Source organism: Oncorhynchus keta, chromosome 27, assembly GCF_023373465.1.
Source record: "Oncorhynchus keta strain PuntledgeMale-10-30-2019 chromosome 27, Oket_V2, whole genome shotgun sequence".
Taxonomy (NCBI): Eukaryota; Metazoa; Chordata; class Actinopteri; order Salmoniformes; family Salmonidae; genus Oncorhynchus; species Oncorhynchus keta.
In genome coordinates this window covers 37,271,775-37,282,367 of record NC_068447.1, presented here as the reverse complement: position 1 = coordinate 37,282,367, position 10,593 = coordinate 37,271,775, and the positions used below count along the sequence as shown (strand labels likewise).

The 10,593-nt window shown below is 42.7% G+C and overlaps 1 protein-coding gene across 4 annotated transcripts; it reads left to right on the top strand.

Annotated features, from left to right (window-relative positions):
- Nucleotides 1–1,123: 1,123 nt before the first annotated feature.
- Nucleotides 1,124–8,244, top strand: LOC118359477 (nuclear receptor subfamily 4 group A member 1-like). Of its 4 annotated transcripts, none has more exons than XR_008083086.1 (8): nucleotides 1,124–1,222; nucleotides 2,535–3,301; nucleotides 3,686–3,815; nucleotides 3,922–4,085; nucleotides 4,239–4,441; nucleotides 4,701–4,879; nucleotides 5,171–6,624; nucleotides 6,863–8,244. XR_008083086.1 is itself a non-coding variant. In XM_035737994.2 (7 exons), the coding sequence occupies exons 1-7, from the start codon at nucleotides 1,171–1,173 to the stop codon at nucleotides 5,425–5,427; spliced, it is 1,752 nt and encodes a 583-aa protein (XP_035593887.1). In that variant the 5' UTR covers nucleotides 1,124–1,170; the 3' UTR covers nucleotides 5,428–6,787. The 4 variants fall into 4 exon arrangements, 2 of the variants coding, with proteins under 2 accessions (XP_035593887.1, XP_052338262.1); XR_008083087.1 differs by having other exon boundaries at nucleotides 6,841–8,244; XM_035737994.2 differs by lacking the exon at nucleotides 6,863–8,244 and having other exon boundaries at nucleotides 5,171–6,787.
- The last annotated feature ends 2,349 nt before the right edge of the window (nucleotides 8,245–10,593 follow it).

Sequence of the window (10,593 nt, the reverse complement as noted above, 5' to 3'; positions counted from 1 at the left end):
ACACACTACTGAGCCTCATTTTGACTTGTTTTAAGGACATTACATCAAAGTTGGATCAGCCTGTAGTGTGGTTTTCCACTTTAATTTTGAGTGTGACTCCAAATCCAGACCTCCATGGGTTGATAAATTTGATTTCCATTGATAATTTGTGTGATTTTGTTGTCAGCCCATTCAACTATGTAAAGAAAAAAGTATTTAATAAGAATATTTCATTCATTCAGATCTAGGATGTGTTATTTTAGTGTTCCCTTTATTTTTTTGAGCAGTGTATATATATATATATATATATATATACACACACACAATATAATATACTTTTATCAGCATGTAATGGCCAAGAATGGTCACTGTAGCAGCAAAACATGTGTCAAGGGAAAGGAAATACTGACATGACAAACATACATATAGGCCAGTACAGCTAAGTTAAACCAGGCTGAGGTAAGCAGGTGTGATAAAGGTGCCAATTTGTCATATCTATCATCTTTGATTGGCTGAATCAACACCATTTTACCACCTTTCTTTAACATTGGGTAAAAATGCAATAAATCTTTTTCGTTTTGTCGCGACTTACTCATTGTGTTTAAGCGAGCATGCCTGATTATGTTTGTTATAATTTCCCAAAGAGCGACTGAAAGTTGTTTGTGTCATCGAAAGTTGCCGATTTGTTTTGCTCTGCGTAAAGTTATGTATTTTTGTATATATATTATTTTTTTCCTGTCTCACTGTGTTTGTAGCAAATGTGGATTATATGACTCTGGGGACGTTTGCATCAATGGAATCCCGCAAGCGCGTCACTTGAAAGGACGTCTGACTGAATACGAGCTGATTGGCTTCAGATCCTCGCCCCTGCATTGCTTGTATGGGAAATTACACCGCGCTCAAAACAACAGGGAACTCGGAAATCTCCGATTTCCGACTTCAGTGCGTTCAAGACAACTGTGAACTCTGAAAGAAACGAGTCCCGACTGGGAAAAATCGTTTTGAACAATCATCCAACTAGGAATTCCAACTCGGGAATTCGGGTCTCTTTCTAGAGCTCCGGCTTTCCGTCCGAAAGATCACTGACGTCATGATTTCACCTCGTATTCTTCCGAGTTCCCAGTTGTCTTGAATGCACCATTAAAGGGGGCGTCCCTCTGACGTAATGGCAAAATAAAATTGATTGTATAAATGTGTTCCCAAGATCTCAATAACAGAACTGCAGAGCAACTTCAGATGCAAGGTAACTATGGATATTGCTTAAAATACTAGTGAGATATAAACAGGTAAGCAAGCTCTCAGCTTCCAGGTATTGCTTTCAGTAGGATATTACAGTGCATTCTCTAAGTACATTTATTTAGGTAATGAATCATCCTTGCTATTTACTTTATTTTTGACATTAAAACCATTTTGTCCTGAGATGCATACATCTAAAAAGACATAAATGCAAAATACCTTAGAACTGGGGGCATGTCATCCACAGTTGATTGGGGGGGCAAATAAAAGTTAGTCAGAAAATATATTTGCCAGTCAATTGCTGCAAGGTAAGTCAAAAATAACAAGAAATGATCATTATACAATCATACGGTATGTTAATGCTGTTATTCAGTTATAAGAATGCTGCATGATAAGACCAGTATGAGGTACAACAGGTGTTCCCACATAGTGCCTCTGTTGTGCACCTTCTGTGTCCTAATCTAATGTACTGCCAACTACACTATTTATAAAGCAATGTAACAGTCAGATAAAAGCATACTAGTGTGGCTACAAGGACATGGATACAGAGTCTCCCCGACTTTAGTTGTGCTGATAGACATTCAAATCAGTCTGTTACATTCAGTAGGGGGTCTACCACTCCTCTTCCTTCATTTGAGTCCCAGCTCTGAAAGCCAACCCCTTCAGATGTGTCAGACATGTAGTTTGGTGTGTTTTTAAACTTCAAGGATTTCCAGATAATGGAGATGTAGTTCAGGAAAACACTTAACTATGCTTTCTAAGAATCTATGGGCAGTCAGGGAGGCTCAGACTGCCTTTTTCAAGTTTTATTAATGGTATGTATACACTGTCCAACTCAATGTTAACTTGTAGGTTCCTTCTCGACAATGCAACAACAATAAGAAATATGTAATAAAATATAAGAATACGACAAAGTAAATAGCTCAGTAGAATAGAAAACAGTTAACATAAGTTTAATACAGGAAGGCACAAATTATAGTCCAATATTTACACGTTTCTTGGGAAGGGGGGATTGGAGGGCAAGTGTTTAAATTGTGCAGTATTTAGCAATCATAATAAGAGTCTGGTAGCAGCAGATGTGATGTGTGTGTGTGTGTGGATGTTTGTGTGCGTGTGTGTGTGAAGCCTTTCGATGACCTAGATTTGACAGTCCTCTCTATTCAGGGATTGGCAACCCAGGGGAACAGGATGTCCACTCCAAACTCATTACTAGCTTCTAGAAGATTGTAGGATCTCCTAAAGTCAGTTCACACAGACCCTCTGTAAAATTGCCATAGTCCATTTTCTCACAGATAGTTGTCTGCACCTTGAATCCACAGAAATGAATGTCCCCCCACATGGAGCTCAGCCTTATGAGAACAGCCTCTACAACTCAGAGTCTCTGAACCTGGACCTTACCTCCAGGTTAGCTATGGATGTAAGTAGTCATACGGACCAGCTCTCTGCCCCTTCTCTGACTAGCATCAACTCCCTGGTGGGCACTTACGCTGGAGATTTTAATGCCTGTCAGATTGCCACAGCTCCTACCACCGCCTCGGACCCTGAGCTGCCCTTCAAAATTGATGACTTCCAGGTTTACGGCTGCTACCCTGGCACCTTGGCCCTGAGCTACTTCGACGAAGCCCTGTCTTCTGGTGGCTCTGACTTTTTCGGCAGCCCTGTGTCAGCCCAGTCTCCCTGTACTCCAGGTTTCCAGAACCAGCCTGCGTCAGTTTGGGACTCGCCCTTCGGTCCATACTCTCCCAACCCGGGCAGCTGGGTGGCTGATAAGACTGCATTAACACAGCCATCCTCTTTCTTCACCTTCTGTCCCGGCTCAGTTGAGGATCTGTCTCCTCTGGGCCAGCCCCAGCTGGCTGAGCAAGACCCCTTCTCTCTGGGCCATCAGCACCCCTCCCCCCCGTCCTTCTCCCCTCTAACCCAGGAGCCGGGCACCCTAGATGTCTCAGGCCTCATTGAAGGGAGAATGTCTGCGAAACCGCACAGCCCTACTGAAAATGAGGGTCTCTGTGCTGTTTGTGGGGACAATGCCTCCTGCCAGCACTATGGGGTTCGAACCTGTGAGGGCTGCAAAGGTTTTTTCAAGGTGAGAAGATTTTTCCTTTCTCTTCAGTCAATTTCTTTCCATAACTGAGTGTCATTGCTTAATTTGAACTGAAAAAGGTGCCGGTACTCATTTTGGGTGCCGGTACTCTTTATATTTAGGTGCCGGTACTCATTTTGGGTGCCGGTACTGTTTATATTTAGGTACATGAGCTTCACAATACTTTTGAGCTTATATTCTAAAAGAGTAGCAGTAGACAAATGCTGGTGTCGGTACTCAGCTCCGGTGAGCTCTTACCCAAGTCAAGCACTGTGTCTAATACATTTTTATTCAATGCAAAACACATTTTATACATGCATCGCCATTGCTGGACTGGTATAGAGACTGAGCTACCATAGCTAAGCTTTTTTTCTGTGTGCTTTGCAGCGTACTGTACAGAAAAAATCTAAATATGTGTGCCTTACCAACAAGGACTGTCCAGTTGACAAGCGGCGACGGAACCGCTGTCAATTCTGTCGTTTCCAGAAGTGCCTGGCAGTAGGCATGGTGAAAGAAGGTGAGCCCTTCAGATTCATTTTACTACCACATCTCTCACCATAACCACTGTTCTTTCTCAGTTCTCAGTTGCTAAGACATTATCAATTTCTCTCTCTCTCTCGAAGTTGTGAGAACAGATAGCTTAAAAGGTCGAAGAGGTCGTCTGCCCTCCAAGCCAAAAGCAGTCCAGGGCCTATCGTCTGCTGTGTCTCGAGTCGACATCATTGCCTCTCTTGTGAGAGAATACATTGAATCAAACTCTGGTGTTGAGAAACTGGACTACTCCAAGGTAAGGACAACTGAAAATTCTCCATTGTGGTCTATCTATTATTGTTTTTGGGGATTATTAGGTCGCTGTTGGCCTAAATAGAACCATGAGAATGCAGGGCATTCCACTAATGGAACTAACAGAACTAACTTCTTTCCTTCCTTTGTAATTCAGTACCAGGAGACTGTGGCCAGTCTGTCAGAGAAAGAGGACACTTGTGACATCAAACAGTTCTACAACCTCCTCACGGAGTCCATGGAAGTGATCAGGAAGTGGGCTGAGAGCATCCCTGGGTTCACCGCCTTCTGCTCCGAGGACCAGGAGCTGCTACTGGAGTCAGCCTTCTTAGAACTGTTCATCTTGCGACTAGCATACAGGTTAAAAAAAAAAACCAAATGTTATCGCTGTTAAAAAAATAAAACGCTCCAAAAAAAACAGCTTGCATAATCAGAGCCATGGCTTTGTTGTTTTGACATTACTCGCTGTATTGCTGTGATTATACAGTACATACATTATGGATATGACTGGGGTGATTGCACCCACAACTAACAATGTGCAGATATTTTTGCTATAACAAACATGGACCCCCCCCCCACCCAAAACAGTTAATCATCCCTATTATATTCTCTTCCCAAGGTCCAACCCTGAGACGGACAAGCTGATTTTCTGCAATGGCATGGTGCTTCACCGGATGCAGTGTATACGGGGTTTCGGTGACTGGATAGACTCCATCATGGACTTCTCCCAGAGCCTCCACCGCATGAACCTGGACGTGTCATCCTTCTCCTGCCTCACAACTCTGGTCATAATCACTGGTGAGAGCTCAACCCACCTATGCTTACACATCAGCCTGCCAGGCTGTGCTAGAGATATGACACCATAAACCAGTACAGTATGAGGTTGCAACATAGAGCCTGCAGTCAAGCTTTATGCTCACCCTAACCTGAGCTGCCCGAACAAGCTGAATATGCATGAATCTTGACACATAGGCCTACATAATGTTATTGTGTTATAGAATAATGTTAAAAATGACCTCTCTTTTTGGTGTTCACTCTGCTTTACCTGGTCACACACTCATGCCATTTCTGTCTCCTGATTCTCCACAGACCGCCACGGCCTGAAGGATCCAAAGCGGGTGGAGGAGTTCCAGAGCCAGCTAATCACCTGTCTCAGAGATCACGTCTCCAGCTGCGCCCCTGACTCCACTGGGCCCAACTACCTGTCCCGACTTCTGGGAAAACTGCCCGAGCTACGGACTCTCTGCACCCAGGGCCTGCAACGCATCTTCTATCTCAAGCTTGAGGACTTGGTCCCACCACCCCCCATAGTTGACAGAATGACCATGGACATTCTGCCTTTATGAGAGCGAGATAAGACAATACCGACTGTGCACTTGTGCTGCTAAAGCGACGATAAAGGAACGTCAAATGATCAAGCGGTCTCAGTGTTGAGTAGGGACAAATTAAGGAAACTATGCTCCCAAAGATTTCACATGAAAGTACTGAATTATACTGTAAGATTTAAAAAGATATGAAGCTATTCAAGCACTATCGTACTTGAGGAAAAACTGACCTCTCTCGTTCATTAGCAATGGCTGTAGTATGGTGATGAAAATGTGTTATAATTGAAATTGTTTTCCTTGTTTTAGTGCAGTATTTCAGACTTATGGCTTTGAGTGTGCACTAACTGTTAGTGTGCCACCAATGATCCACAACCAAAATGGTAGACAGTGGTCAACGGTGGGAGATGAGGTGGACGTGTGTCACACCCTGACCTTAGAGATCCTGTTTATGTCTCTATTTTGGTTTGGTCAGGGTGTGAGTTGGGGTGGGTATTCTATATTCTATTATTTGTATTTCTATGTTTTGGCCCGGGTAGGGTTCTCAATCAGGGACAGCTGTCTATCGTTGTCTTTGATTGAGAACCATACTTAGGTAGCCCTTTTATCCACCTGTCTTTGTGGGAAGTTGACTTTTGTTTATGGCACATAGCCTGTTGCGTCACGGTTCTTTTGTTGGTGTCATTGTTTATAATAAATGAAAATGCACGCTGCACCTTGGTCCACTTCCTTCAACAGCTGTGACATAACTTCCCACCACCAAAGGACCAAGCAGCGCGTGGTCAGGAGGAAAGGACACGATGGAAACCTGAGAGGCAGCCCCCAAAAATTTGTTTGGAGGGGCAGATGACGTGGGCGTCTGTGCTGAGGGGTGAGTCCGAGACCAAGGAGGAATTCTTGGACCATTTTGAGTGAAGATTGGTTGGCAGTGGAGAGGGACGAAAGAGTTTGGAGGGGTTGGAGTCTTGAGCAAGACAGTCACTTTGAGGAGCATGTGACCCTTCAGGCACCATGCTTTGCGGTTACATGTACTTTGTCGCCGGTATGCATCCACAGCCCAGTGCGTCCTGTGCCAGCATCCCATAGTTGCCGGGCTAGGGTAAGCATTCAGCCAGGATGGGTTGTGCCAGCTCTGCGCTCCAGACCTCTGGTGCATCTATATACCCAGTATATCCTGTGCCAGCTCCACGCACCCGGTCTCCTGTACGTCTGCCCAGCCCGGTAAGCCCTGTGCCAGCTCTACGCACTAAGCCTCCTCTGTCTCCCCAGCCTGAGTCATTACATTACATTTACATTTAAGTCATTTAGCAGACGCTCTTATCCAGAGCGACTTACAAATTGGTGCTTTCACCTTATGACATCCAGTGGAACAGTCACTTTACAATAGTGCATCTAAATCTTAAAGGGGGGTGAGAAGGATTACTTATCCTATCCTAGGTATTCCTGTGCCTGCTCCCAGAACCAGGCCTCCTGTGTGTCTCTCCACTCCAGCGACGATCCATGGCACGAAGCCTCCAGTGACGATCCATGGCACGAAGCCTCCAGTGACGATCCATGGCACCTCCAGTGACGATCCATGGCACGAAGCCTCCAGTGACGATCCATGGCACGAAGCCTCCAGTGACGATCCATGGCACCTCCAGTGACGATCCATGGCACGAAGCCTCCAGTGACGATCCATGGCACGAAGCCTCCAGGGGGTACTGTCACGCCCTGACCTTAGCGATCCTGTTTATGTCTCTATTTTGTATTAGTTGGGTATTCTATTATTTGTATTTCTATGTTTTGGCTGGGTAGGGTTCTCAATCAGGGACAGCTGTCGCTCGTTGTCTCTGAGAACCATACTTAGCACTTTTATCCACCTGTCTTTGTGGGAGGTTGACTTTTGTTTATGGCACATAGCCTGTAGCTTCACAGTTGTTTTCTCATTTGTTTTGTTGGCGTCATTTTTTTATAATAAAAGAATGTATGGTCGCCACGCTGCACCTTGGTCCACTTCCTTCAACAGCCGTGACAACGTGGTTTATTTACACAGCTTCAGTAGTGTATCAGAGGGAATATCTACAGAATAGTTTTTTTTATACATAATATTTTTATATCAACTTGGCAAACAAACCTTGTGTGAGATCTGCTAGATAACTTATGTAGTTAAGTGGCTTCACTGCAAGTAGTATATTGTATGTTTTAAACATTCAAAATGTATAGATATTTTTAAAAGACCATGAACCAAAAGCAGACTGTTAACAACTTAAATACCACCATGCTGTGCTATAATTGAGGGCCTATACAGTAGATTCTGATCAACATAAAGGAATGTATTACATTTACACATGCCCTATGACTGCATCGTCTTACTATAACATCAAAGTCCGTATATTATGCCTTAGCTATGGTCTTTTTAAAATTCATGTTCAAGATTGTACTTGTTTTATAATGGTGTTATTGAATATGCACAATGAATCGACTGTAGCATTGTGACTGAAACATGTAACAATCATAAGGAAATCTGAGAAGGTTCCCTGACCTACCAATTGGAGATAGTGTTTATTATCATGAAGATTATGCTATTTGTCAGTAATGTTGTGCAAATATCACTAATATGGCAGCTATGATTGAACAGTTTAAACAAATATTACAATTATTGGTTTTTGCGTCTATGAATATTATACATAGCTTATTGTGTCCATTGTGACTTTCTGTGTAATACCTGACAATGTCTTTAAATTAGCATGGGTTACTTAAAGCCACAATCTGCAAGATGTGCAGTCATGACATTTACAGATGTAAAGAGCACTTGATTATAAAATTAAAGTGCTCAAGAAATGATCAACTTGATTTAAAGCTATTGTACATTTGTTCAGTTTCCTTTGCCTGCAAAAACACAACATTTAGTAGTTATGATAACGGGAGTCATATTTTTCGAAATCAAGAGGATTACAGTACTTCATTTGACATTTCTGGAAATCTTAGACTGTGGCTTTAACATTTCATATGTATTGTGATACAATCCAAGTTGGTTTTAGACAGAATTGTTCATCTTTACACCGCAGCTCCATGTACAATTTTTTTAGAGTTCTGAAACAATTCTATAATTGTAGTTCTCTCTTTCTTTATTTTTCACAGTATGAAAGTCCAGTTGTGTGAATTTAGGTCTGATTAAATGAGTACCAACACCAATTTTAGTCCACTTCAAGCATTGATTAAAAAAAGCCTTCTAGGCATTAGGCCTATGGGGCTACTTCTAGAGATTGCACTGGAGAAGGTCCAAATGAGCCTGCTGGCAGTTGCGATGTAATCAAGCTGGTTGTACAAAGTGTTCATATTGGCACATACACACATATGGGCCATCAGTCCATCAATCTTATGCCTTCAGTGGGGCTTTGCAAGGCACATTGTGCCAACAAAATATAAGGTGATGAAATCAACAGGACACAGTCACCATAGCCAGGATTACCTTTGGGCGCCTGGATAGTACATTGGGCCTGGATAGTACATCAGTTTACCTTGGGGGTTCCACGTCAGGGTCCGTCTAATGGAATCTTGCAAATGGGTTCTGTGAATGTCGTCATAACCCAAAACCCTTTTTGGTTCCAGATAGCACCTTTTTTCTAAGAGTGTATAGCTTTCTGGATTTTATGTATGGCCAACACAGATCTGTCTCATATGTCAAGGGTTTCTCTGACTTGTGATTGGATACATTTCATTAACCTATTTAAACCCATCGGTCACGATAGTGACCGTAAAAAATGTTTTCAGTTATAAGGCTCTAAAAATGTTACTGAATGATCTATCAATGCATTTCCAGCAAATATTGAAATAATAAAGGATCTCAATGAATGATGTGCAGTGTCACATGTTGCTGTTTACTTCCTGGATGCACCATGAGAAGAAGATGGCTGCATCAAAGCTCCCAAACAACAGGTTAGTAAAGTATGTTAACATAAAAATAGGACATTTTTGGTACACATCATCTTTAAGGTGTCTAGTGTTGATATATGCATTTGCAATTACTCACCTTTGTTCAGTGTGGTCATAGAATGTGTAAACATGTTGACGGCAACAATAGTGACCGGCGAGATAACACCGTGCATCTAGGTATACACATAGTTATACACATACATAGTTCTTGTTTTACCTAACTTTCTACTCTGTTCTTTCTTTTAGTTTCACTTTGAGTCAAGTTCTGGATATGTTGGATCTAGTTGACTGCCCAGACAGGGCATGCAACATTGTAGTTATCCCTCAAAATGAGAAAGATGCTGTCCTGAGTGATTGTGATAGCGATGGGTCAGATATGGACTATGGACAGGCCATTTGCCAGCCAGGCTGTTGAATTCATATGCTGAACCTATGCAAACAGATCATGACAGGAATAACGTTATCAGTGATGATGACCTACGGCTCACCCCCACCCCCAATCTTCCCCACGCCCCTCCATTGTTGGTAATGAAGAGCCAAGGGCCTCTACCTGCCAGAGGGTCCAGTCAGAAGAGCCAAGGGCCTCTACAAGCCGTAGGGGTCAGCCAGAAGAGGCAAGGGAAAAGCTGCAGGTGGTCAAAAATAAAGATTGAGTGTTCAAACGATCGAAGAGGCCTGCCACTGATGTGATTCCAAAACACATAGTATACAGCCCAAATATGCAAAAGTTTGGCACGAAACCACTGATCCATGGAAGGAGATCTTTACTGGCTGCTACTGTTGAAGATCAGGCAAGATATGACAAAGCTTCTCACTGGCCAATCAACACTATGCACCGGTTCCAGAGAAGTCGTCATTGTGACAAACACACTACCTATGCATGTGAGAAATGCAAAGCGCCACTGCACATTGAGTGCTTCAAGATATACCATGGACAGTAGAAAAGGAGATAAGACCAAATAGAAAAGTCAATAAAGGGTGAAGAGAAGCAGTACAACGGACTCTAGGAAGAAAAGCACTCATTGTCTCATGTAAGCACTCATTGTCCAGTGGTGCTTTTTAAATATATATAATTGTATTTTGTTCAGTGTAGGCCTCTACTTGAATGAACATTCTACAGGCTACCTCTATCCTAAATGTTACCTTTATGTTCAGTGAGAATGAATCACAGGACTGCTATACAGTTGTTAGTGAATGTTGCACTAAAATGTCACAATGACAATGTACAATGAATATTGCACTGAAGTACAAGTTCAAATGTTACAATAAAGT

What these genes read in the sequence shown, in the direction of transcription:
- LOC118359477 (XM_035737994.2), top strand. Translation starts at nt 1,171, where the DNA reads ATGTGTTCCCAAGATCTCAATAACAGAACTGCAGAGCAACTTCAGATG. An exon ending in GCTGCAAAGGTTTTTTCAAG is followed by an intron (nt 3,302 to 3,685) that starts GTGAGAAGATTT and finishes TGTGCTTTGCAG; the next exon opens with CGTACTGTACAGAAAAAATC. An exon ending in AACTCTGGTCATAATCACTG is followed by an intron (nt 4,880 to 5,170) that starts GTGAGAGCTCAA and finishes GATTCTCCACAG; the next exon opens with ACCGCCACGGCCTGAAGGAT.